This window comes from Vanellus vanellus, assembly GCF_965231255.1.
Source record: "Vanellus vanellus genome assembly, chromosome: 8".
Classification (NCBI taxonomy): domain Eukaryota; kingdom Metazoa; phylum Chordata; class Aves; order Charadriiformes; family Charadriidae; genus Vanellus; species Vanellus vanellus.
Genome location: NC_138913.1, coordinates 2,447,741 through 2,474,714, shown reverse-complemented (window position 1 = coordinate 2,474,714; position 26,974 = coordinate 2,447,741). Strand labels below are relative to the sequence as shown.

The 26,974-nt window shown below is 44.1% G+C and overlaps 2 protein-coding genes across 5 annotated transcripts in view; one reads left to right on the top strand and one right to left on the bottom strand.

The window, feature by feature from the left end:
* The window catches only part of RSRC1 (arginine and serine rich coiled-coil 1), a 182,516-nt gene extending 162,425 nt beyond the window's left edge, over positions 1-20,091 (bottom strand). For 2 of the 4 annotated variants that reach the window (XM_082487297.1, XM_082487300.1), the window contains exons 1-3: positions 19,998-20,091; positions 12,290-12,484; positions 9,085-9,210 (exon numbers count right to left, since the gene is read on the bottom strand). In XM_082487297.1, coding sequence (XP_082343423.1) covers positions 9,085-9,210; positions 12,290-12,477 — 314 coding nt within the window. In that variant the 5' untranslated portion in view covers positions 12,478-12,484; positions 19,998-20,091. Of the gene's footprint in view, positions 1-9,084; positions 9,211-12,289; positions 12,485-13,830; positions 13,849-19,195; positions 19,246-19,997 lie in introns of those variants that run through there. The other 2 variants (XM_082487298.1, XM_082487299.1) reach the window with 2 other exon arrangements.
* A 1,544-nt stretch (positions 20,092-21,635) lies between these two features.
* SHOX2 (SHOX homeobox 2) lies at positions 21,636-26,558 on the top strand. Its single transcript, XM_082486915.1, has 5 exons — positions 21,636-22,031; positions 23,146-23,354; positions 25,804-25,861; positions 25,968-26,056; positions 26,149-26,558. The coding sequence occupies exons 1-5, from the start codon at positions 21,749-21,751 to the stop codon at positions 26,398-26,400; spliced, it is 891 nt and encodes a 296-aa protein (XP_082343041.1). The 5' UTR covers positions 21,636-21,748; the 3' UTR covers positions 26,401-26,558.
* Positions 26,559-26,974: the final 416 nt, after the last annotated feature.

The following is a 26,974-nucleotide window of genomic DNA, read 5'->3' as shown; positions in this document are numbered from 1 at the left end:
GACCCTTTTTCCCCCACCCCACGTTCTCCAAATGTGGGCATCTCGCCCTGTTCTCTTGCTCCGCACGAAAAGAGCACAAGACAGCACTTGCAGACAGATCAGCGCACTGAACTACCTTGAAGCACAGAGGTGGGAGGAGAAGAACAGGCGCTAAAGGATAAAGGGACAGTCAGAAAAGTGTCACAGTATCCCAACTTTCATCAGCTTAATCTGGCGTGAACTCAGTCACACTTTGGTCGTAAGATCCACAAAAACTGGCAGCTGCCTATCTGGATCTTGAAGAACAATTGATTTACATGGAAAATTTGTACAAAGGTACCAAAACCACTGTATGCAGCAGCTACTGTCCTCCTCATGAAGACAGCAATGCCCTGCTACTGCGCAGTGGCTTCAGGTGAAATCTTGGACAAAAGCAGCGATCCAAGATTTGCAGGGCATGTGTGCTGATTTATACAGAAAATCATCTCTAAAAAAACCAAAACAAAACCCTCTAAAGCAAGTGTCGGCAACTACCAAAGATGGATTTGCAATGGCATACAGCACAGCTAGGAGCTAAGAACCATTATACCTTGAGAAAAACAGCTAAAAAGGGCAGTGATGCCCAGGTCCTGGCTCCCAGGAAGTTCCAGACTAGCTTTCAGCCACAGAGGCAAGATATTACTGACAAACTGCATCTTATCTCTCTGGTAATTAACTTCTCCCAGGACCCGATATATTTCTAGCAACATATTTAACCTCTAGTTTGAAAAACGCATAGCATCAGGCACAGCATACTTCAAATGTTGCTGCCCCCTGATCCAAGGTGGTCGGCTATAAGAACAGTCTTGTTATAACTGCCCCTCATGTAACTTGAACAAAATAACACAAGATTAATATTCAAAAATAATTGAGAAGGACTATGGTAACCTACCTATTAATACCTAAAGTAAACGTGGCAAGGAATCTGTGGAAGAACAGTAATCCATCATTAAACGCGTTGTGAACAGGGAAGCTGAGTTAAGGTTGTACATGGAACCTTAACTCTGGCACGTACAACTGCAGCACGGTTGACTTGGGTACATTCAACAAAATTCAGGTTGAATTTTTGAAATACACGGGGTTGACAGCTACTTGTATTCTATTGTTGCAGTGTAACTGTTACTCTTGCTAGGATTTTTTACATTCTGATGAGCCCCATAGAAAAGAGATAGTAAAACACTTTCGGCAGAAATACACTTATTTTGCCTACATCTTTTTTAACTAGATATTGTTACTGTCATGTGTTGTTAGAACTAGAAAGAATGAAAGATGGGAATAAAGTAAACAGTAAAATGTTTCAACTAAATACCACAATTTTTAGTTTCACATTTCAATAATCACGTTCGAGAAACTAACGCTGGAAACAGCCGCCATTTACACAGCAAACAATGACAGTCTTATATTACCAATGCATCTTTAAGACATCTGCTATATGTTGGTTTGCATAGCTGCCTCTAGAAACATGATCTCTGCAGCAAAAAATAATATATTCTATTTCGTGGCCAGAGCTTTGGTAGCAGAGAAAAAGAGGATAAAAAAAAAAAAAAGTAAAAATACATAGTAGTTTAGAATGTAGACACATCAAAATCAAAAAGCCAGTTCTTTACTAAGGGGAATCATATTCTTCTTCTTGTCTTCCTGAGTACCTTTTCCCAAACAGGAAAATGAAGCATAAAAAACCAAACCAAACCAAACAAAACAAAAAAAAAAAACCCAAAAAACCCACCAACCTGCAAATACACCCTTTCCCAAAGGGAGAAAGAAAAGATTTTAGAAAAATAAGAAGCTATACTTAAAACACATTCTGTGTACATAACACCTGGACTGCTTAAGGAAAAAAAGTTTACATGTAATTAGACTCAATACTTAGCTCTAAATGAGCAGCACTTATGCATTCGTATCTTTTTTAAGGCTTTTTTTTTATATACCAATGAAGGGCATCAAAGCAACTGTCACTAGCAGCTATCTGGCCTTATTGATAACTTAAGAGCCCTTGGCGTTGCCTTATGAAGTTTAATTTCCCAAAGTGGTCAATTAGATCTCGGTAATGTGCTCATTGGTGGGTTATCGCTCCAGGATATCTTCAGTTCTACGGCTTTGCCCCTGTATTTTTTCCAGTACACTCATGTAGACAAACTGTTAAGCTCCTTTTTGAAAAAAGTCAGTTATTATAGCTAAAAAAATATTTTTAGAGACTATTGGTGATACAACCTGTGATGCAACAAGATCCCAAATGAAAACGCAGGGTTTGATTTATTGTGGGGAAAAAGAAGAAATAGGATCTGACATTACCATCCACAGAAAAACTAAAGATCACATAAGCAAACTCAGTAATCTGAATTTCGCTAGCTCCTCCCTGCCCCAAGCCTTTTTCTGAAGTTTAATGAAAGAAATACTATAATATCTTAAGGAAATATACATTCTAATGGACCAAAGACTCCAAACTTCCCCTTCCCCACCAGTAAGGAGAGAGAGAAGCATGTAATATTTACACTGACTCCGTACATAATTATGTGGGTCTGTACAGCTAGGTGCATGTGAGTGTGCTAATCTGCATAGCAAGGACAGAAGAAAAAATATCCTAAGCAGCAGATCAAAACTTTAAAAGAATAGTAACTCCAGTAGCTACTACCAGCCAAAAGAAGTAATGAAACATTTCAAAAGAAGTATTCTGACTAAATAGCATTGCTTGATTTCTTATAGGACTTTCATCTGCTTCTCTTTGGAAAACTCTTGGATCCATTTCCAAAGGAGGTATTTCCAAAGCAGTTTTATAGATTAAGACAGCTTTTCAACACCGTCTGACAACGCGTGCCCAATCTTGCTCTTCGCCGTTGTCTTACCATTTCTTGTTTCTCACAGCAGATACACAGAAAGAGCCACGGCTGCACCCTCTCCATTCCCTCGCAGCTTTTTTATTGCTCTGAGTCAACTGCTTGGATTACTCAAACTTCACTTCCTAATTCCTTCCACCTCCTTCCCATCAGACAATAAAACTCATATTGTCTGATGTCTGTAGGATGGTCAGTTCAGAAAACCTTCTCTTTCTTCCCTAGGTCCTTCCCTCGCCCCAGAACAGCTCACACCACCTATGTTAACACCCAACTTCAGCTTCAATCCATATATCTGCATCATATTTAAATCTAGTCGTTCTTCACAACATTCTTAAAAATCAGTCTTCTAAGTCCACACAACGGCAATTTATCTTATTTGTGTGATGATCTTTACCCACCACTTGAGCCATTCCATTGTTTTGGCTTTTTTTTTTTTTTTTAATTAATCCCTCCTCTACCTCCTCCTGTCCCTCCATAAACTCTTGGTCTAATTTGCAAGGCTCCTCACAATTCTGCTCTTTGTTTAATCTGCCATTATCTCTTCTACTACACATTGCCGCTGACATTAAGGCCTACCTCAAAATGCACATCCCTTTTACCTTCCTGTCTCCTAAAAACTTTTTTTTTTTCTTCAGGAAGAATTTTCTAGAACAGCATCAGCCTGAAGTTGTTCATAATTAAAACCCTACATGGTAATCTGTGAGAAGGTATCCATTAGTATGTGCTCGTCTGAAACTAAAAGGAAGGTTTGAACACAAATTAGTACAGATTAGGTCTTAATCCAATGCTCGTTATCAGCTGTAAGATCTGACAGGCCAGGGTTTTAATTTGGAAGGACCTTAACACATTAATACCACCACAGTAAAATAACACCATGCGTGGAAAAACGAGAGACGAACTGAAGACAGACCCAGTCATGCAAATACAAAAACATTCAATGATAATGCTGTTTATATCTTTGAAAAGTCTTACAAACAACATTTCACTGTGCAATATCAACGCTACTAAAATATTTGCTAATAAGGGTTTGGATTCATTTTTAAGAAGATACTAAAAATGAAATTCTCAAAGACAAAAAAACCACCACACCCTCATGCAAAAGACGACTGGCTCCTGCCGGTATTAAAAACTGAAACCTGCAAAAAGCTTCAGATCTTCCCTCTGCAGTGGCACACTATAAAGAACACAGGTAAACAAGTGACACATAGCCAGGATTTACAGCTTGCCCCAGCCATGAATAAGGGTCTGAATGAAGCCGCGACCTTTTTGAGAACAGCTCAAACCCAATGGCAAGAATCTCTAACTTCAGGGTGCGCACTGTCCAGGATTGTATTTGTGCTTGAAGCAGCAGTGTCGAAAATGCACCTAGAAGGGGGTGGTGGGGAATTCCTTTCTTGTGATGCCATCATCACCCTGTGTCATAAACCAGGCGATGCAAATTACACTACCTTTAGAGATCACTACATTTGTGAACCTGACTATTCGGTAGGTATACCAACACAGCACTATTTTAAAGAAATCAGTGGGGGTTTACTATTCTTTATTAAATGACCCTTTTCACATTGCACTTCTCTGCATGAGTAGAGGACCCTATTTTTAAATATTACAAAATATAAGTGCTAAACACGAAGAATTCTGGCAAGCTACGAGGGTTGAACGTAAGTTAATTCTAGTTCACCTTGCTGGGATAATGGCGACTTGACAGCAAGCTGCTTTTTCATACCAAAAAACAAGTCTATTCCAAAGCCACCCATAAGAAGTAGGTCGCCCTGCCGCTGGACTGCTCCAAGATGCACACAGCTCAATATTAAATCAATTAGACTGGAACAATGGTAAAGAAATAAGATGTAATCATGTACCCACACACACACTGAAAAAAAAAAAAAACAAAACAAAAAAAAAAAAACAAACCACCCCAACACGCTGATCAAACACTTCCTGCACTGACAGTCCAAAGGCATCAATTCTACAAACGGGATTACTTTACACATGATATTTTTCTCTTCTTAGATATGTATAGATGTACTAGCTGTTATTGTGTCAATCTAAGTTGAACAGTGTTAAAGATATTTCAAGACAGCAGTTTTCAGTTTAACATAAAGGGAAAAGCCAAAAACACTTGGCAGACAATAAAGACAAACTTGCATATTTAAAGGCAATTATAGTGAAATACTCTATAATCACTGAATTGTATGAAATCAGGAAATAAAGGTTAGCATATTTTGGTTAATTCTATTTAAAGCTACACGAATTAAAAGATTTGCGTCACAAGTTCTGATGTAAAGTAAGTATTTTCATATACGATTGACTGGCAGAACAATCGCAGCAAAAACTCTAAAAATATTAACAAGACTATATCCACATAGAAATTATATGAAATCTGAGTTTCTCCACTCCAGAGAAGCATAATATTCTAATAAGAACTATCCTAATCTTCACCCAGCAATAATTTCAAGATGATATTATTATTCTCATTTCCTTGAATAATATCCATACTCCAGGGCCATTTTCCTTCTCATATTCAATATCATGCATGCTTGTATCAAGATTCCTTTCTTCATATCCTGTCACAGTATCAATCACTGCCTCCTGTCCACTCAATCCACTTTTGATTTATCAGCCGCCGTCTTTCTGGACTCCATAACTCGACCCAAACCATTTTAGCAAGACATTGACAAATAGCACCCAGTATCACATCAACCTGTTCCACTTAGTAAACTAAGAAACAGTAACTGTGACATCTCTGCATAAGTATTCCATTCTATTCCCCAGACTGATGTATATTAATGAGGAGATGGTATTTGAAATGCTTCTTCCACATCAGCATCTAATATGATCAAATTAGGAAATGGGATGATTTATTAAATTTCGTAGAGCTGAAATATTTCTTTATATCACTGTATGTGTGGTTTCAGAAAGTGAGCTGTTGCTTTCAATTTTTCTACTGAGGATGTGCCCGCATTTCACAGACGAATTATTGTCTTTAAAAAGATTGCAAGAAGGCAAAATGTTATTAAGCAAATGCTCAGTAAAACAAACTAAATCGGTTTTAAAATTCCTAATTTAATGTAAATCTTGGTTGTTTTGCTGAAATTCAGTTTGTGATCTTATTAAGTCGTATTTGCATTGTACTATCTTGCTGTAGGACAGCTTTAAATTTATAGCATTACTAGGAAGCCCCACTTTTTTGACTCTAAAAAACGCATCTAAGACAAAATACTTATTCTATGCACAAGTTTTTTTACCTTCTAAAATAAAGTACAAAAAAGCATTTTAGGTTACAAACAATACCTACACAAAATATTTTTAAAACAAGTCATGGTAAAAATCTAACTTTTCAAATTAAATCTTGGTATTTCAGTATTTTACACAGTCGGAGCTCTGTAAAAATAAACCACCTATGTTAGAGAAGTTGTTTAAAAAAAAATACATTACAGTCACATATACTTTTACCAACAATTTCACTACCTTGGAAAACAAATTATCTTAACTTGATGGGGGATTGTGGGGACAAAAGACATTATGGGATACAAAATTTGTGATATCTGCATGACTTATACCAAAAACAAATCCAGAGATTTTAAGTTACCATGTAATGGATCTTAACTTCCAATATGAAACTAGTTTTCTAGTGTCAGTCCCATTCCCATTGGGGAAGAAAAAAAAATAAAAATATAAAATCACAGTTGCTGAAGTCCAAAAGGTGCTACTCTGAAGGTACAACCACAACATGACAAATATGAGTAGCATAGAGATGATCTTCACTTTACTGCTGTATCTCACATTGCGGCTTTTCAGGGGGGTCAGTAGATTTTACTCCCTGCCGCTGGCAATTCAGAAGTTGGAGATCACCAAGAATACTTTAGTGGGTAACACGCTCCTAACTACACTAACGCAAGGGGGCTGCCGGAGTTACTTCCGATCATTTTATTAGCTAGTTCACATAAGTGTTTTCTTCAGTACTTACCTTTAAGAGTCATATGAAAATAAAATCCCCCACCTCAAGCAAAAAAATTATTGAATTAGAGATGCCAAATTCTTAGGAAAATTCCACTTCAGTGCTACAAATACATACGTTTCCAAAAACAAATATTGTCTCTCTGCATTTAACAGTTTTAAATGGATTGCCTGACTGCTTTTTTTATTCATTTCAACTGCTGGTATCCACAACCTCCAACAGCAAGGGCTTCCACAGCAAAATTATGCAATATATAAGAACCATCTCCTTTTGCTTGACGAGGATCTGCCACCAGCTGACTTCATGCACTTCACACCTGCCCCCGCCCTTACACTGGAGGAGACAGGAAACTCTCATTCCTTAATCATCTGTCCACGCCATTTTTTTTAATTATTTTTTTTTAAATACCACTCCATCACATTCCTTCTTTCCCCCACGATCTCTTTTCCAGCCTGAAGAATCGTAACATACTCGGTCGTCTTAGGGAAGCTGTTCATACCTTCGATCGAGTGCAGGAGACAGATTTTGAGATAGCAAAGAAAGGAACTATTCAGCATTGCTGCGACTGCCTCACCGCTAACACACAGGGAAAACACAGGCCTGTAGTAGCAGCTTTCTGCAACCTATTTACCTCTTCTCCCGAAATAAGATTAATCCATGGCTTCTCAGTGTAACATTACAGCAGAGAGCAGAATTGGAAAAAAATACAATAAAGGATTCAATGTGTCCTGTTGGGTTTAGTTTTATGCTTTTAACAATTTAGTGTTATGCTTTTAACATGCCAAAAGACTCTTCTGTTATAATTTAGGATGTTATCTATAAATATTTTCCCTGAAGAACTCTGACTCTGAATAGTAATATCATTTCAAGTGATCTGCAGCTATACCTTCGCAGCTATAGTACTGAAAAGCCAGTATACTTTATATATAAAATATTTTATACACAGTATTTCCTAGCACAAAATGAAATAAACAGTAGTCACGTCTTTAAAGTTTTTAGGTGCATAATTTCCATATATTGCAGTGACGATTAACATCAGTAATCCCTTTGGACTACGCCTAATGAGATCTGGAATTTATACTTAATTACAATAAAACTTAGATCTTTAAATCAGATTATTGTATTTCCTAATGCTGAGTACCTGCATACTGAAAAACGCCTTCATTTCCACCTTACTCTTTTGACATTTCATTGTTTTAAACTGATTCTGATAGCAAAACAGTGGATATTTACAGGAATATTTCCACACGCAGCGCAGTAGCTTATCTAGGGTCTACAGCTCAGATGGTAAGTACACTCAAAGAGAGATCAGACAGTTTAAATAACCAAATTGCTACTACAAAGGCACTGTAGCAATAAGTGTCCAGGCAACTACTATAAATGAACAGCTGTGAATAAGTCATGAGAGAATACAAATAAGAGAAAGAGAAACCTTCACATCTTTCAACAACAATTTTTCAACTTTCAGAGGCAACAGCTCTACTGATTTCGTATATGAAAATAACGTGTTTTACTAAATTCTTAGTACAGGTACACAAAATTACCTGGCTGAAGATCTGTAAACACACACCAAAAAAGCTTTGATCTGCCTCATAGACTCAATAATTAATTTAAATTCAATCGAAAATGCTAACAGTAATTCTGATATCCAGGGATAAACTTTATTTCAACTTTTTAATTGAAAAATACACACACACAAAAATTGAGCTTCTTTTAATTATGAAAGTATGAAGCTTAAGATGTAAGTATTTATATTACCTTTATTATTGAAAATATTCATTTGTCACAATCCAATTTATGAAAAATTTCAGCACCATAGACATATTTAAATATTAAGAAAAAATTGCAGAACTAAATACTCATCTCTTTCCAAGGGAAATACACATGAGAAAACAACAGTTTAGTCTGATGTTTAGGGGGCCAATGTTACGCATGGGAGTTACGGAAATCAGTAATCAAAAAAATCCACGAGAAGTCTTCAGATGATTACAATTAAACCAAGGTGATTTTATTAATGTTTTTTGCACTTGGTCAAATGCAAAATATATAACTTATCTTCAAAGCCAGCTGTTCTACCAGTCTAATTTGAAGACTTAGTACATCAAGAGCACAGCACAGAGTTTTCAAATTAGGAAGAGTTTCAAGTGATGTGTAGTTTAGATGATCACTTGCAACCATTATTTCTAGTATATTCCAAACTCAGTAACTATATGGAGATTTTAAATGAATGTTTTTATAGTAGAAATAATTATTTTTCCTAGAAAAGATTCTTACCTTCTTGTTCTACTTTTTGATCTTGATCTTTGAGACCTGTAGGATTTGCCTCTGCCCCTTGATCGGCTACGACTGCGTTTTCTTCTAGACCCATAAGAAGAACTACTGCTCGATCTGTGTCTGCGTCTAAAACAAAAGCATGCTATTAGTATGCTACTGCTTCTAAAAAAACAACCAAATAAACCAAACAGGAACAAAAAAACCTAACAGTTTACTTAAAAGGGACATACAAACCTGTGGTTTTTGTATTATAACATGTTGCAGAAGCTTCAGATACCACTACTACACTGTAATAAGTAATTCCCATACACCTGGGCAATGCCTGTCTTAAAGAGCTTACCTTCTAAAATACACACCTCAAGACAGAAAAAGGGCAGAAGGAGAAAGAGAAGTTAACTGATTTGCCCCAAATCATGCAATACTTCAAGGACAAAGCCAAGAACATAAGCCAGCTCTCACCAGTTTTTAGCTCCATGAGCAGCTCATTGGAACTCAATGCCTCTTTGCCAAATCTAAGGTTGAAGAAATATTTAGACCTACATTCTCAGCAGGATTTACAGAGACATATAGCATATGAGATAAGGACTACAATTCCACTGCTAAAAATGAAATTCATAAGATGTTAACTTCTGCATTGCCACTCTATACAATTATTTCCAGCCACACTACATACAAACATAAAATGTAAAAATTAAAATGTATTTTAAATTATGTACACCTAAAAATATTTTCTGCATCTATATATAAACATACAGGTTTGTTATCTCAACTTTCATAACATGCAATCTTTGTTCTGCTCTGATGTAGACAGATTTTTTTAAGTACTATTAGTAATCAAATAATCAGTATTAATTTATTCTATTTGAGCTTGGAAATTTTCTCCCGAGTTCAGTCAGGAGTCACAACACTAATTCCCTTCCCCCTCCCCCCAACCTCCCCATTTCATTTATTCAAAAAACAAATTCTTATACACACAGGAGAAAAGTGAAAGAATACATACTAAATATATAAATTAAACCAACTAATCAAAAAACTGGTGGGAGGGATACTTTCCAAGTATTAATCTTCTGTAAAATTTCCTCTCCATCTCCCTAACAGTTAACTAAATACAAATTACAATCCTTAGGAGAGCCTCCATATTTTTGGGCTTTATTATGTTTGAGTAATATTAAAATATAACACCATGTAGAAACATTTCTGTAATTCAGGACGTAGTCAATGTGATATGTGCTTATCTACCATAAGGCAAAAGGGGCTGTATTACATTCAAGTAATGCTGCAGTAGTCCAAACTGGAAAGGATATATAGGGTAACTACTAAAGAACAGGTCTTCAGCTGAGAAAGGAATGCAACGTTCCTGCTAAATGAAGAACAGTAATCTTAGAGACTGCTGCTTTTTGATTCTTAAGGGTCGGGGATAAACCCAGCAGGACCCCAGCCTGTAATAGTGACTTAACTGCCAGGAGCAAATGCCCTAAACTAAGGGCAAAGCAAAGGTGCCAGCCAGATCCTAAAAGCAGACACTTTCGTCTTTTCTGGATTCAATTTAAGTCAACTGGGTTTCGTCCAGACTCTAATCTCCCTTCAAGCTCTGGTTTTATCTGCAAGATAGCCATGCCTGCACTGGACTAAAGAGATTCATAAAGCTGCATGTCATCAGCATATTGTTGGCATCGCAGCCCATGTCATCTCACTGTGTCCCCTAAGGGCTGTATGGAGATGCTAAGCAGGAAAAGAAGAAAGGGAGGATGGAAATAAATAAGAAACCCCCCACAACCAGCCAACTTGTCCCTCATTGACACACTCTTCTGCCAGCTAAAGAAAGGTTTTTCAGGAGCACTTTCTAATATCTTTACAGTGCAGCTAGACACAATGACTATTTTCCAGCTCCACTTATTAATAAATTGACCACCACCCGGTCAGTTCTACCCCAGGATCACCACAAGTCAGACTGAGAGACAACCAGGCTGTCCAAAAAGGCCAGGTACTGAAAGGGGCTTCTGATGAAGGAAGTATGATGTTAGGTCAAGAAAAATTTGTTAGATTTAGCCACGTGATCTGTGTTCTAAACACCTGGCTGACTACTACATTCTGTAGACATAAAAAATAGCAAAAATAATGGTGAAAACTAGCTGTTGCAGCAAATGTATAGAACTACTGTAAAACCACCCTGAGTCTACCTATTGAGAAAGTCTATCCTGTTGTCTGGGAAGACCTACTTGGTTTATTACAACAGGAAAAAGTAACACAGAATGGTCTATAACTAGTTGAATAAAACTACTTTTCCAACTGGCACTAATATATGAACTATTATATTAGAAGGAGGAGAAAGGAGAAGTTATTTTAGTTTGTGGGGTTTTGTTTGTTTTAATAAGGAAGTTACATTTGGATCTGCATATACACTGGTTTTGTATTCTTGGAGGGGGGGAAGGCGTTTTGGGTTTTTTGGTGTTGGTTTTGGTTTTCATTAAATGTAAGTGGAAAGTGCCACATCTTCCAATATTCAGAGCAATCTTTGCTATAAAATTCCAACCTAGAACTGACAGCACACTGGAGTCGAACACCTCTGGCTTTGTACCATAATAGGAAAGGTCAAAGGAGGTGATTCTGCCCCTCTGCTCCACTCTCGTGAGACCCCACCTGGAGTACTGCATCCAGCTCTGGAGTTCCCAACATAAGAAGGACACGGACCTGCTGGAGCGTGTCCAGAGGAGAGCCACAAGGATGATCCGAGGGCTGGAGCACCTCTCCTATGAGGAGAGGCTGAAAGAGTTGGGGCTGTTCAGCCTGGAGAAGAGAAGGCTCCGGGGAGATCTTATTGCGGCCTTCCAGTCCCTAAAGGGGGCCTAAAGGAGAGCTGGGGAGGGACTTTTTACTGGGGCATGTAGCGATAGGACAAGGGAGAATGGCTTTAAACTGGAAGAGGGCAGGTTTAGATTAAACATTAGGAAGAAGTTTTTCCCTGTGAGGGTGGTGCGGCACTGGGACAGGTTGCCCAGAGAGGTTGTTGAGGCCCCATCCCTGGAGGGGTTCAAGGCCAGGCTGGACGTGGCCTTGGGCAACCTGGGCTGGTGGGAGGTGTCCCTGCCCAGGGCAAGGGGGTGGGAACATGATGATCTTCAAGGTCCTTTCCAACCTAAACCATTCTATGAAAGATACCAATTTGTAAACAACTGCAACAGACAGTAAATTACTATAAATGCACCTTTTCTCATAAGAATGGGAACGAGACTGGAGATCTCGAGACCGCGACCTTGACCTTGATTTCCTTCCAGATTTTTTACGGCTGTACGTTCTGCTGTCTGAGGAACTACTTGAAGACGAACGCCTGCGGTGTTTCTTTTTCCTTCTGCTTCTGTTCTCTTCTTCTGTGTCTGAGGAGCGACGTCCCATATTTTAACTACACAAAAGGAAAAATTCTAAATTGTAACAAAGTCATGTGCCTACATTACATTGTTACATCATATATAAGTATATATAATCTCTGCGTATATAAATAAACATAGGTTTATACCATTTTGAAAGGTTATGTGAGTAGAAAATTTGGTTTGTACGCAAAAGTTAAAAAAATAAGATTTAAATATACGAGGTCAACAAATTCATGTTACCAAGTAACTTGAAATTTACATTGTCAGCAAATTTGAATTAATTTATTACGGTATTATGGTATTAAATTATTGTTCTAAACTTTCGCAAAAGATTTCACAACCATTAAACACACATGAATGTACTGATAAAATCAGAACATACATATCAGAACACATTTCAACCTATTTTTACGTTTTTGCCTTAGATATTAATTTTTCAGAAAGTTGGGGTGTAACGCATAACATACTTCTACTACCTGATATTTCACTTTAAGATGCTGTGCAGTCAGTAGTACAGCATCTTTAATGTTTCATTTAGTTATAAATGAAGATCCATAATACTTACACAGTCAACAGAACACAGTCTATTGATTTCAGTTACTGATGTGACTCACTTCATGTGTTTTTAGATTGTGCAATTAAAATAATGTATGCTTTTGTCCTACTTGTTATAATTAAAATATGCACTGAGACAAAAATTCTAGAAAGTTATTTTTAAACTAATTTAAATTAGAGTTAGTTTGCTTTTGGTTCTCAGTTTAGATCCACTCCATTTTAAATTCCTTTATTCCAAAATCAGACCGATAAATACTAAACTTCCGAAATGTTTCTTGATTGCCAACATAATTACTTGGACAAAGTTTACAGACTTTGATATCAGATTTGAAAAAAAAAAAAAAATGGGTGGTGGGGAAGCCTGCCATTCATCTAATTGTTGCACAGACTATGATCTTCGTTTGGAACTCTCAAGAGATCTGTTTCATTGCTTCACGATTAAAGAATTGTTGTATTTCTTGACTTTTCAGGCTACAAAAAGCGCATATGCTTTAAAAGGATTTCTCTGTCCCAGCAGTATCAGCCCTATCCACCCAAGCCTTGAAGACCCCCCTTCACACACACTTCAGCTCATGGCAGTTAGTAACAGCCCCTCTTCCCAAGAACAAACACTTATTTCAAGGCTCCCCAGCTACTTCTGCACTGGGAAAACAGGAACTCATAATTCTTTAACATTCATATCAACAGCTAGATCGCGGATACGTTTTGCCACAATATCACCTGTCTTTAACCAACACTGAAATATTACAGGTCCTCATATTTCTAGCATAAACAGGTTGAGCTTGTTCACTTTCTGCATACAGACTTTTGCCCTTCCTCACACCTTTTATCACCGAGGCAGCAGACCATAATCTCCTGAGTAAAGACTGAAAACAGAACAAAAGAGAAATACACTATTAAGAGAGCTTATGTTAAAATTCGCAAATGGTTTACATGCAAGTACAAGTCTTGATTATGCTAGGCTTTTTGGTCTAAATGCATGATTGAGAAAAAAAAAAAAAAAACAAAACAACCAAGCATGTTTAGTTTCACAAAGTCTCTTAAACCTACATTTTCACCCTCAAATTCCTAAGACAGCTAAAACTGGTTTGCACACAGTCATACTCGCTACAGTCCTACACTGATACATCTGAACACCCAACCAGGCATGGGATTTGCAAAGTCAGTGTACTGTGACCACGTTTCCCACAGGAGATTTTCAGGTAGCTCCATCAGAGTACAATAAATAGGCAGGCGATGCTGCGTTTGACAGAACCTGCCAGAGATGCAGGTTAGCTTGTCAAATTGAGACATGCTCCTCCCAGGCTGCTGAAGCTCGTCCTGCGGACTGCCAGAGCCCTGGAGTCAGGGCAAGGAGCTACAGCAAACACAAGTCAAGAGTCAAAGGGACATCCTCCCAGAGAACGTCAAGTTCTGGACCTGGGACTGACTTCAAGGAAAGTTTCCACATTTTACCCAACAGTTGTTTAACACAAAATACAAGACAGTCCCTTAAGTATGTGGATTTTCTTTGATGTTCACTAGAGTTCACTCACTGCCACAATCAAAACAGTAGCTACGTAAACCCGTTCCTATATAGCTAAATCTCTGTGGATCGCAGACGGCTCTTCGGCACGCAACTCGGAGCTACCAGCTCTGCTCCTGCAGCCAGGAGTGCCTACAAATTAGTCGCTAAGCTTTGCTCCAGTAAAGCCCTCTGTATACGTTCTTCACTTCTCAATAGTTTCTGTTTTCAACATTTTAGAACTGGTCTTTCAGCTAACAGTCTAAAAAAAGCATTTTTGAAAAACATTCAACCTAAAGCAGAAAATTTCCGTGCACCTAAACCAGCAAAATTCTAGAAGGAGGAACCGCTATGCAAGAGAATTTCTTTTTTTAAATGAAGTTATTTCTACCATCTTACTAAAGTTATTCCGCACAGATTTTGAAAGAGACAGAGGCAGTACTTTACAGACTATTTCATCTTCTTTAAGGAACGATGACTTTAATTTACAATTCTGTAGAGGAATGCCAATTTATATCAACAGACCATCTTGTGAAGTAATTTTATTTTTTTTTCCCCTCATAGTAAAAGATTTACAGAGCTCCAAGGTACTAACAGTTATTGAACAGTAAAATAAAGCTCTTCAAATATATACTGATAGAACAATCTTCAAATGAACATGAACCTGAATCTCAAACTTAAAATAAGCAGAAATGCTCAGAAAGATGAAACTACAAGGCACAGATTTTAAGTTAAAAGCTCACAGACCACAGCTCATGACAGCAAGATTAATGAAAGAGACCAGAGAAACAAAGAATACAAAAGACATTTCTGCTGAGATATTCACCACTTGATGTGGATATCATTATGAGCCAGAACATTACACTTCAACATATATATTGTCTGTTGTTTAACTTCCATTTTTTGCCATCAGCTTTTTTCCCCCCATTTGAACACATAACTGGATTAAGCAGCATATAAAACCAGTTAAATGTATTATGTAAATCTCAATTTTGTGTCTTCAGGAGCAAAGAAGAACTACATGCCACGGCCCTTCCCTATTACAGGACAAGCCTTACAGCATCCGTGCACATACCTGGGCCTCAGGAGCTCCAGGAGCACTGGGTTTACCATGGATGAGCTACAGGACAAAGGTACATGGGTGACTGCCCTGCACGTTCCAGTGTTTCCACTGGCAAAGAAGTTGCCACAAGCAGACTGTTGAACCTGGAACAACTTGTGCAGCCGAGTCCTAGCAGCTGTCTCCTACAGGGATATCTTGAACGTACACAGACCACAGACAAACTTGTCTGACAGGCACTATCTTTCACCAGGGTCTTTAGACGATCCCTTCAGTACATGACACATTTTCCTGCAAAGAACACCTCTTATAAACAGAGCACTTAAGAGCAGTCAATTATCAGGACCTATAACAGGTTAGTATTCTCCCTGACTGCTGCCTACTCCCTCCATACTCCCGAACAGACTTGGGAAAAGGGATTGACTGATCACACCAGCTGAGGCCTGATGCACGGAAGAGTTGTTCTGGTGGGTCAGCAGTGGTCCATAGACCATTTCCACAAACAGCACTCTATAATAGCACCTACTGCAGAGGAGAACGAAGATCACTCAGACAAAATAGTGAGGGGGGGAAGAAAAGGCAAACAGAAAAAAATAATACTCTCTACGTGGCATCATATGATGAATCTCATGGGGTTTTCCTACCTGTCTGTTTCCATACAAAGTCCGTAGATCCACCACAAAGACTTGTACCATAGAATTAACAGAGTGTTCACCCTTGTAGCTGTGGGGAATCCCATTTTAAAGGCTCCTTACCCTTACTTCTTCGGCAAAAGCATTAAGCCATATGTATCTGCAACAGGAGATGTGCTCCTGCCAACCCTTCTTTATGCGTAGACACTGTGGAAGATAAGGCTCTCAATGCCTGGCGAGATACCAGATGCTTTTATCCTGACTATGAAGCAATACTAGAAGGAGGAGGGAAAGGCATATTAACAAGCATCAACAGCAAACAGTGTCAGATGAACTTAGAACCTGGGTTACAGCCCAGACATTTGTGGGGAGACAGTCTCCTGACCATCACATCAGTGAGGCTCATTCTTTTCCACCACCCGCTCCAACCTTCCACCTGCGTGGTTCTCATCCACTCTTAGTATATTCCCTCACCCACATCTGAATTTAGATCAAACTACTCTGGTCAAACAGGAAAGGAACACTGAGAATTCAGAAGATGCTATCTCAACATACGAGGACCCACAGCAGCTACACAGACACTCATGCTGAAGCCTGAGCTGTAACATAACATCATCAAATTAATCAGCTACTTCAGTATTTTTGAAGGTTCTAGTGAATGTCTATGAACTTCAACATTTTGAAAGCTTGCAATTTGTCTGAAATTGAGCAGCTTTTCAATAGGATGAAAAATAGCTGGACCTGAAAAATTTTAAGTCCCTATTCTGGAGCATCTAGAAGGTCTCTGGGCCTTTGTTTTTGTAATAGTTAATATTTGCTGAAGTCTTGTTTCTGAAAACTGATGCTGCAACACTTTGGTTGAAATGAAAACAAAATGCATACTCTCATAGAGGTGTTCTGCCAACAGAAACACCAACATCAAAGATTTCAAACCAACTATTTACACTTGGCAAAGTTATAAACTGTGCTACCAAGCTCACCTGCAAACAGCTAAGTAACCTCCAAGCTTGCATTTAAAAATGTAAAGAAAACATAGATGACACAGGAAACAGACAGACTTCTCAAAAAAAAAATATCTCTCCAAAAAGAGTAAGATACACTTTAAAATGTAGTAAGAAGTACACATTCATTGATCTGACCTTGTTCAATCTTGCTTCATAAATCACAGAATTATTCCTAGTGTTCAATATATATTTTCAAGCATGAGTTTCAAATTATTATTGTATTTACTGTAGATCGTAAGAAAATAACATAATTTGGTTGCTTTTAATCAGAGGCTGTTATCCAGCAAACATTACTGCACCAGACTAAATCTAGAGCACGGAATCCAATTAAATAATGCAATCTTTAGTTACCATAGTCAGCCAGAAGTGATGAAGACAAAATAACCTCCACTTTTGTTCAGCATCAAATCCAAACAGTTTATGTTTGTTAGTTACTATGAAACTTTGATTATAACTGATTTTCAATAATCACTATCCATCTGCGCTGTTTATGTAGCATCTCCACAAACAAGATCCTTTTAAGAAATTATAACCAATTAGAAGGGCATTGATGGAAAATATGCTGCAACCATCTCAGCATCCCCTTCTTTCCTGATGAACTGCACGAGTCCACCTATAGGAGAGAATCAACGAGCCAGGATGAGCTGCTCCTTCAGCTTCAGCCAGGAAACAAGGCTAACTGAGGTAAAATTTATTCTAAGGCCTCGACAAACATGCTCGCTAGCTAACAAGTAGGAGTCAAAGTGTTACTAATGGCAACACTGTTCCCCAAAAAAGGGAAACCACAAACAAGCAAAGGGGAGCACTCCCTCTCAGACAGCTTCTGTGTGCATACAGATCAAAGACTGCCTTTGTATTCACCTCCATCAAGCTTGTAGTTATGTGGAAACTGTCCGTGCTCTACAATTCAGAAAAAAAAAAAAACTCTCTCAGTAGAGCAAGAGATTTGATTAGAAAACATAACAAGGTGGCTGTTCGTACGAGGGCAGCAACCTGAATTATTGTTGCTGATTTTACATGCTTACCCAGCGGTGCCTCTTTGCCTTAGCCAAGTTTCCAGGTCACTACAGGAGGATCACCTGAATTGTATCTACCAAGACAGCTACCATAACCGGTCACCTCAGAAGAAAGTCGCGAGATCAAAGAATCACAGGAATTCAGTTACTTTCTTACAGTCTCTCCCGTAGGAATGAGAATCCACAGACACCAAACATACCAGAACAGTGTCTTCTGGTTACTCAAAGGATGACCTCTTTGACAATTACATCAACGGCATTTTTCAAAATCATTACTTTTGAACTTGAAGAAAGATTGCCATAATTCAAAATCATGAACGAACAATTTATAACAACAGTACTCCTTAACTCAGCTTCAAATCTTTAGATTTTGCAGTGAAATGGGGGAAAAGCTAGCCTCAAGGAGACATCACATGCCCACGGTCACCCAGGACACCAACAGTAAAGCGGAGACTTGAACCAAAGGCTGGTATGGTGCTCAGCTACTAAGAGCTGGCCTCCACGAGCCATCAACAATTCTTAATTCTCCAAACTGGCCTTCCACCACGTAACTACATTTTCCATACTTGAAGGCAATGAGAACCACAAACAATCCTATTTTAGATCAACCCAACTAAGTTCACTAAGGGTGTTCATTAATCAGCGATTCTTACAAGTAACCAACGTTCAACATAAGCTTATAGATCAACTGCATTTTTCTAGACTTTATAATGCATCTGTTAGTATTTCTTCTACATCAAGTTCTAAATACCTTGGCGTAAATATCATGGTGTATAGGATCATGCTAAGCCACGTAGCGTGTTTAGAATTTGTGCTAGATCATTAGAACAGATAAACTGTTCAAAGAAGTTTCATTCGTATCTGAAAAAGTAGCACCCAGAATTTTATCTAGTTGAAATATAACATGAAAATACCTAAAATGACTGCTGCCAGAAACAGCGTATCAGATACAGAAAAAAAACAATTGCATACCTTCTTTACCTATGTTTTCACAGACAAGACCTGGGAAAACAAGATTCTGCACAAGTAATCTCCTCTCGTCATCCTATAAACCAAAATATTACATGGATTCCAAGAGCAGGTGCCAGGGACAGTAACACCCATCACAGACACTACGTCCTCACCACTCACATGAGCTGGGCCCTGCTAGTACACAGCAGGAGGAAAAACAGACTTGAAAATGACTAGGAGGAGGGCAGTAACCAGAGCTCCATGTCAGTTTCCACCAGGAAATCTGACCAGAGTCGGGAGAATCACAGAATGGTTTGGGTTGGAAGAGACCTTAAAGCCCCCCCAGTGCCACCCCCTGCCCTGGGCAGGGCCACCTCCCCCCAGCCCAGGCTGCTCCCAGCCCCGTCCAACCCGGCCTTGAACACCCCCAGGGATGGGGCAGCCACAGCTTCTCGGGGCAGAAACACCCCCCGGGCCCGGCCCCACTCCCTGGCCGGCTCCTGGCCTTTGCCAGCGCCCTTCCGAACGCGCTGCTCCTACTCTGCCTCCCACGACACCTTCCACGCTCCTCCCGGGAGGGGAAACGACCCGCAGCCCGGCGGGGGGCCCGTCCTGGCGCGCCCCCCCCCCCGCCCGAGGCGCCCAGGCCGTGTTGCCATGGCAACACCAGGCAGGCCCGGCCTGGCCCCACGCCGCCACCCCCAGCCGGGGCCCGCCGCGGCCCTGGGGAGCGGCAGCAGGCCGCAGGACGCGCCCGGCCCCCGCGGCACCCTGCCCTTGTCCCTGCCGGGGGCAGGCTCACAGCCGGCCCCCACCACGTTACCTGAGCGGCCGGGCCGGGCCGGGCCTAGCCGGGGGAGCGAAGGCGCTGGCGGGCCGCGGGTGCCGGTTTGAGCTCAGCGCCTTCCTGGGCGGCGGGCAGGCAGCGGCAAGCTACCGCCGAGCTCATCCAGCCGGCCAGGCAGCGCCCGCCGAGCGCCGAGGAATCGATGCCGTTGCGCTCGCCGCCCCAGCGGGGCGAGCCCCCCCCCCACGCGTGACGGGCAGCGAGGGGTCGGGGTCCCGCTGCCCACGGGGGGCTGCAGCAGCCCACGGAGCCCCGTCTGCGGCGGACGTCTCACCGTAACGACTTACCGGCACGTTGCCGTGCCACGCTGCGGTCCGCCTCCCCCACGGGTGACAGGCTCCGCGGCGACGCGGAGGGGACAACGGCGCGAGAGAGGGGGGAAGGAAGCTCGTTTCAGCCCAAAAGTGATTAAAGAAGGTCGGTGTTTCCCGGCACTGACAACCCAGTCCCCGTGGCCAAAAGGGCAGCGCTCCCCACGCGGCGTGGGCACCGCACCGGGACCGGGGAGCGGAGGGGAGCGGGGTGAGCACGTCCCGGGCCCGGCTCAGGCGAGGAACGCAACGAAATGATTTAATCCCTATGCCTAATTTTGACTTTTTGACGAATTTGGTTAGTTTAACGCGAGTTTCCGAGCTCCCCGCCACGGGAATTGCGGGGTGTTGCGTGAGGATAAACGAAACATAAGGATGGAAGAGCCGCTGACGATCGTCTTTCCCGGTCGGCAGCCGGTCTGCTCCCGGCGGGATCCCGGTGTCCGGTTCCCCCCCTCTCCTCCGGTACCGAAAATGCCACCCGAGACCGGTTCACGGGCGGCGGGAGCCTGAAACGGAAGGAACGATAAATCGTTGCCTATCGCGGGGGTTAATTAGATCTGAAAAAATGTTAATTCCACCCCCGAAACCGTACCTGCTCGAGTGAATAAACGCTCTTTTAGGTAAAGTCATCTTTTCCAGAGGTCAAATGAGGAAAAAAAAAAAAAAAAAAAAAAAAAAGGTAAAAAGAAAATAAAAATGAAAATCAATACATAAGCAAGAGTTAAACAATTTTGAATAATTTATTCGAATTCTAGCCAAGGTGTAAAAGAGACGAGATCCATCAACAAAAGTATTCTCTAAATGGGATTTAAGCAACAAAGGGGAAAGAAAAAAAAAAAACAAAAAACGATAAATAACGCAATTTGCTCTAATCTGATGCCACGGTTGCACGGGGGGGGGGGGCCCGCACCCCCCCGCACCCCGCCGTCCGGCGGTGTGCGGGGGGGGTGCGGGGCCCCCCCCGCGTAGGCGGTACGCGGGCGCGGAGCTTGCGCGCCCCCCCCTCCCGCCCCCCCCCTCCTTCGTTTTGGCCACTCCCCCGTATCTCCGGCCGCGTTCGCCCGGGACCTGGCTCAACGGGCCCGTTCCTAATTAAATTAATTAGCGCGGCGGCCGAACGGACGGGCAGACCGGCGGTGTCCCGGTCGCATTACCCCGCGGTAGGGGCGGCTGCAGCCCCGGGCGGCGGTCGGCGGTGGGAGAACCGAGGGGGTTTCCATTCAGAGCTTCTGGAGGGGAGGTAATTCTCCGGGAACAAGGGGCAGGCTTTGCAAAGTATAAATAGTGGCACTTCAATCGCGGCGTCGCTATCAGACCCCGGGAGCCCCGCACCGTCGGGCGACACGGCACGCTACGGCCCGTGGATGCCCACCCGGGCAACCGGGGCACGGCGCCCCTGAGCCCCCCGCGGCCATGGAGGAGCTCACGGCGTTTGTTTCGAAGTCGTTTGACCCCAAAACGAAGGAGAAGAAAGAACTCATCACCTACCGGGAGGTGCTGGAGAGCGGACCCCTACGCGGCGGCGGCGGAGGAGGAGGAGGAGGAACGCGGGAGAGCGGAGGGAACGCGGCGGAACCGGGGCGCGACGAGGCGGGCAGCCCCGCGGGGCGGGCGGGCGGCGGGCGGTCCCCGCCGCGGGAGCCCGACGCCGCCACCGAGAGAACCGCCGAGGCGGCCACCCCTAAGCTCAGCGACGGTAACGGCGGCACCGGGGCGGGGGGGGGGCTCCCCCTTCTTTCCTTCCCCCCTCCTTTCCTTCCCCCCTCCCCGACCACCACCACGTCGGGGTCGGTACGCGCGGGAGCGGGCGATGGCCACGGACCGCGGTCGCGGGTGGAAAGGGCTCGGCGGCGGTAGAGCCCGTGGGGAGGCTGCGCTGAGGCGTTAATGAGCGGCTTCCCATCTTTTCCTAATTAGGGGAGGGGGGGGGGGGGAAATACGCGGCCAGCCTCGAAGTTTAGATTAAAATATTTAAAGAGGGGTTTAACTCTCTGCCGGCGCGGTCTGTTCCCCGTTAGCATCCCACGGGAAGCCGCGCCGCCAACGAAAACGCCGGGCCCCTTCGTTCTCCCGCGGGTCTCGGCAGCGCGGACACGCGTGGGGCCGGGCCGCGCTGCCGCCGCTCAGCTTCAGCGATATTCCCCCCCCCTTCTCTCTCCGTGGCTATTCCGCGGGTTTTCCGCGGCGGGGCCGGTACCGGTACCGGTAGCTGCGCGCCGACGGAGCAGCAGCGCGGGGGTCTCCGCGCCTACCGGCGGGACAGGGACCCCCCTCCCCGTGGATGCGCGGGGCCCCGCGGTTCGCTGCAGCCCGTTTTATTCGGACGAGCGGTTTTTTTGGGGGTTGTTTGGGTTTTTTGGCACTGCCGGGAGCATCCCCGGAAAAGGCTAATTAACAAATTTTTTTGCTAACGGGCGGGGGGGGGGGAACCGGCAGCCGGGGCAGAAAATTAAACAACGAAAATCAAAACACCGGGAGAGAACGGGCGCGGAGGGACCGCGGTCACCGGCGGAGCGTACCGGGGACCTGTTGCTGCGCTTCCCCCGGGGCGGGCAGAGGGGCTGCGGACCCCCCCCCCCTTCCCTACACATACACCCCCCGCGGTGGGCTCGGTGCGGCCCCTCGGTGCGGGAGGCAGCCCCAGCCTCCTCCGGTTACCGGAGCCCGAGCGGCGGGGCCCGGAAAGGCAGCGGCCGAGGCGGGCCTAGCGCGGCTCCGGCCCCGGGGGGGAGGGGGGGGGGGTCCTGCCCGGTTCCCCCCCCAGTCTCGGCGTCCCCCGTTGCCGGTCTGACAGCCTGTGTCGTGCCCAGTGTCCCCCGAGCTGAAGGAGCGCAAGGAGGATGCGAAGGCGATGGAAGACGAAGGGCAGACGAAAATCAAGCAGAGGAGGAGCCGGACGAATTTCACCCTGGAGCAGCTGAACGAGCTGGAAAGGCTTTTCGACGAGACCCACTACCCGGACGCCTTCATGCGGGAGGAGCTGAGCCAAAGGCTGGGGCTCTCCGAGGCCAGGGTGCAGGTAGCCGAGCCGTGCGTGGGTGCCCGGGTGCGTGGGGGCGGGTGGAAGGGACCCTTCCGTCCCCGCCGCTCCCCACACGGGCAGTCGGAGGTGGTGGTGGTGGGGGGTGTCCCGGCGCTGAATCGCACCCAGTAAAATCGCCTCCCACCCCCGGGTTTTGCTGGTGTTTGGCTCCCGGCGGGTCCCCTCGCTCTGCCGCCGTTTATCTATTTAATCTCCGCGTTTTATTTCATCTCTGCCTCGGTAAAAGCTGCGCCGGCGGTGGCGTGGGCTGCGGTCGGGCTCAGGGCTCACCGGGCGGACGTAGCAATTAACTTTATAGATGTAATGACCATAAACTAAAGTAGGAACTGCTAATTAAGGGGGGGGGGGGGATTTACAGTCCTTTTTGTCCGTTTCCCTTCGTAGTTTTTAGATCTTGAGGGAAGCGGCGCGGAAAGGGAGCGAAGTGCAGAGCGCGGCTTTGTTGGGATTTATGAAATACAAAAATCTGGGATAAAACCCGGCTATTTCGGGCGTTCCCCCCTAGCGAGAAGCTGCAGCTTCTTTTTATTTTTTTATTTTTTTTATTTTTTTCTCAACCTGCGCGTTTAACCTCGGGCTGCCCTCCCGAAGTTTTCCAAAATCGGTTCCTAGACTGGTTTAGGGTGAGTTTGGGTCGGGATGAGATGAAGAGCGAGGAAGAGTCCGAGCTTTGCCGGGCTGGGGAGGACGGTGCCTCCTCGAACGAGAACAAACGGAGCTGCTCCGGTGGGTTTCCCTTCTCCTAATAAAAGAAGAGAAAATGATGGTCATTATTTGTTTGAACACATGGAGTAGTTTTAGGCCCCGAACATCTGCAGCTGGTAGAAAGTCTTGCTGTAACAGATACTCCCCCTCAATCTTTGTGCTCGAAGGCCACCATCTGCACCCAACTACGCGCACAATCCTTGTGGGGTTTCCCTGCAGCTTGTCACGGGGGAGAACAGACACAGAGCAGCCACGCCGACCCCAAAAAGTCAAAATGAGCAGCTTTTGTCACCGCAAAAATAATAAATAAATAAATAAAATGGCAAAATCCCTTCGTTTTCCCGCTCCCCCGTTTTTCCGCCGCCTGTTTGCACCCAGCAAATCTTGCCAAAACGCAAGCGAACAAAGTTGCGGGGCTTCAACTTGGGTATGAAAAAAAAAAAAAAAAAGGGAGGCGCTGCCTTCTGCTGCCCGAAGAGCGCGGCGGCGGCGCGGCATCCGCGCTCCCCTTCCGCCCCACGGCGGGGGTCCCTAGATAACTTTTTGGAGATTGACCTAAATTAAACCCGTTTCCCTCTAAAGGGTTCCGCAAAACGCTCGGCGAGAATATTTATTTTTTTTGCCTCGCGTCTGCGTTAATTTGTAAATGACGGACCGTGCGTTTCCACGGGAGGCGGAGGGCGACCGTGGCTGTGGGGCAGCTTTTGCTTGGCTGCAGTAAATGACAGGGCGGGGGAAATTCACGTTTATATTTGTCTCTTCGAGCAAGACCTCAAAAAAGGATTTTTTTTTTTTTTTTTTAATGTTTTCTTGGCCGTGGGGAAAGGATTACTCGGTGGCTGCTGGTTTTGAGATGCGGCGCAGAGGTCTGGCTTTAAACGGGAATGTTTTTAAGACGCGCTCTCCCTCCTTCCCTTCCTCCCTCCCCTCTCTTCTGCGAGCGAGCAGAACTTTATTCTGGAAATTTATTTCACCGATTCCGTTTCCAATATGAAAAGTATGGTCTTGTCTAACGCGCAGCCTTTTCTGTGGAAGCAAATTAGATTATCATGATAATGAGACAATTATTCCGCTTCTGTGCTACACTCCGGTGCACAGAGGAGCAGAGAAATTCTAAACTTCTTTGTAGCAAAGCTTTTATGATAATAATTACCCCCCCCCCCCCAAAAAAAAAAAAGTGAGTCATTAAGTCATTAAACTCTTTGGTGTTTAGTTTTTCTTGAAGATAAAGCTAATTAATTTATTTGTTAATGAGCACGAGCTTCTCCGGCCTGACGGTGCGAACATCCGAACCCGTTATCGCCCGTTAGCATTAGATATCAGGGGGCGATTTAGGTCTTGGGAGACCCTGATGAGGAAAGACGAAGCCGGGGCTCAGAAAAGTAATTTCTCGGGAAGGAGCGCTCTGCGAACGTCCATTTTCTCTATATTTATTACTATTTTTTTTTTTTTTTTTCCCTCTCGCCCTTGGTGTTTCGCAGCACATGAGCGGGGGCTGCCCGGGAGGAGGGAGCCCACCCCCGCCGCCGGCTTTCTTTGTCTGCCCATTTTTATTTTTTTTTTAATTCTCGGTGGGTTTATGGTTTCTCTCTTTTTTTTTTTTTTTTTAAAATTATTTATTTATTTATTATTTTTTTGCCGCTTCGCGTTGTCCCCGCGGCGGTGGCAGCGCGACCGTGACACCCGTGTCCCTCCTCCCTTCTTCCCCCCCCCTCCCCAGGTCTGGTTCCAGAACCGAAGAGCCAAATGCCGAAAGCAAGAAAACCAGCTCCACAAAGGTACCGGGGTGGGGTGGAGAGGGATGCGGGTGGGTCTGACACGCGTGGGAGAGGGAGGTGGGGAGGGGGGGATGTCTGCCCCACGCTGACCCGCTGCCTCCCGCAGGGGTGCTGATCGGCGCCGCCAGCCAGTTCGAAGCCTGCCGGGTGGCCCCCTACGTGAACGTGGGCGCGCTGAGGATGCCCTTCCAGCAGGCAAGTGGGCAAGTGGGTGGGTGGGTGTTGTGTGTGGGGGGGTGTATCCCCCCACGGCCACGCGTGACCACCCCGCGCCTTCTCCCCGGCAGGTTCAGGCGCAGCTGCAGCTGGACAGCGCCGTGGCCCACGCACACCACCACCTCCACCCCCACTTGGCCCACGCACCCTACATGATGTTCCCCGCTCCCCCCTTCGGGCTACCGCTGGCCACCCTGGCCGAGTCCGCCTCCGCCGCCTCCGTGGTGGCCGCCGCCGCCGCCGCCAAGACCACCAGCAAGAACTCCAGCATCGCCGACCTCCGCCTGAAGGCCAAGAAACACGCCGCCGCCCTGGGGCTGTGACCGCCCCCGGGCTTTTTAAATTAAAAAAAAAAAAAAAAAAATATGGGGGGGTGGGAAGAAAAGAGAAAGAAAAAAAAAAAAAGAGACGAGGGAGAGGAGAAACTGTCGGGAGATATATACTTATTTAAAGAATTAGAGGAACTAGACGCGCAGCTGGGAAGTTCACAGGTTTTGAAACTGACCTTTTTCTGCGAAAGTTCACTTTAATACAAGAAATTTGATAAGAGAGGCGGGCCTCCTTTCACGTTGCATCAGATACTTGAGTTTAACAACCACGTCTGGAATAGCGACAAAAAAAAAAAAAAAAAAAAAAAAAAGAGAGAAAGACGACGAAGAGAAAAGGAAAAAAAAAAAAAAAGAAGAAAAAAGAGACAGTGATTTCTCTGCGAATTTCTAATGGGAAACTGTCCGGGATACTTCCTCCAGCAGCATTCCGGGTTGCATGTATTTGTATTTCATTGATGGAGTCCTTTGATTCACTTGCACTTCACCCTCATCTTTAGTAGAAAAACAAAACAAAACAACAAAAAAAAAACCAAAACAAAAAAAACACAAAACAAAACAAACAAACGTG

What these genes read in the sequence shown, in the direction of transcription:
- SHOX2 (XM_082486915.1), top strand. Translation starts at nt 21,749, where the DNA reads ATGGAGGAGCTCACGGCGTTTGTTTCGAAGTCGTTTGACCCCAAAACG. An exon ending in CACCCCTAAGCTCAGCGACG is followed by an intron (nt 22,032 to 23,145) that starts GTAACGGCGGCA and finishes TGTCGTGCCCAG; the next exon opens with TGTCCCCCGAGCTGAAGGAG. An exon ending in TGAGGATGCCCTTCCAGCAG is followed by an intron (nt 26,057 to 26,148) that starts GCAAGTGGGCAA and finishes TCTCCCCGGCAG; the next exon opens with GTTCAGGCGCAGCTGCAGCT.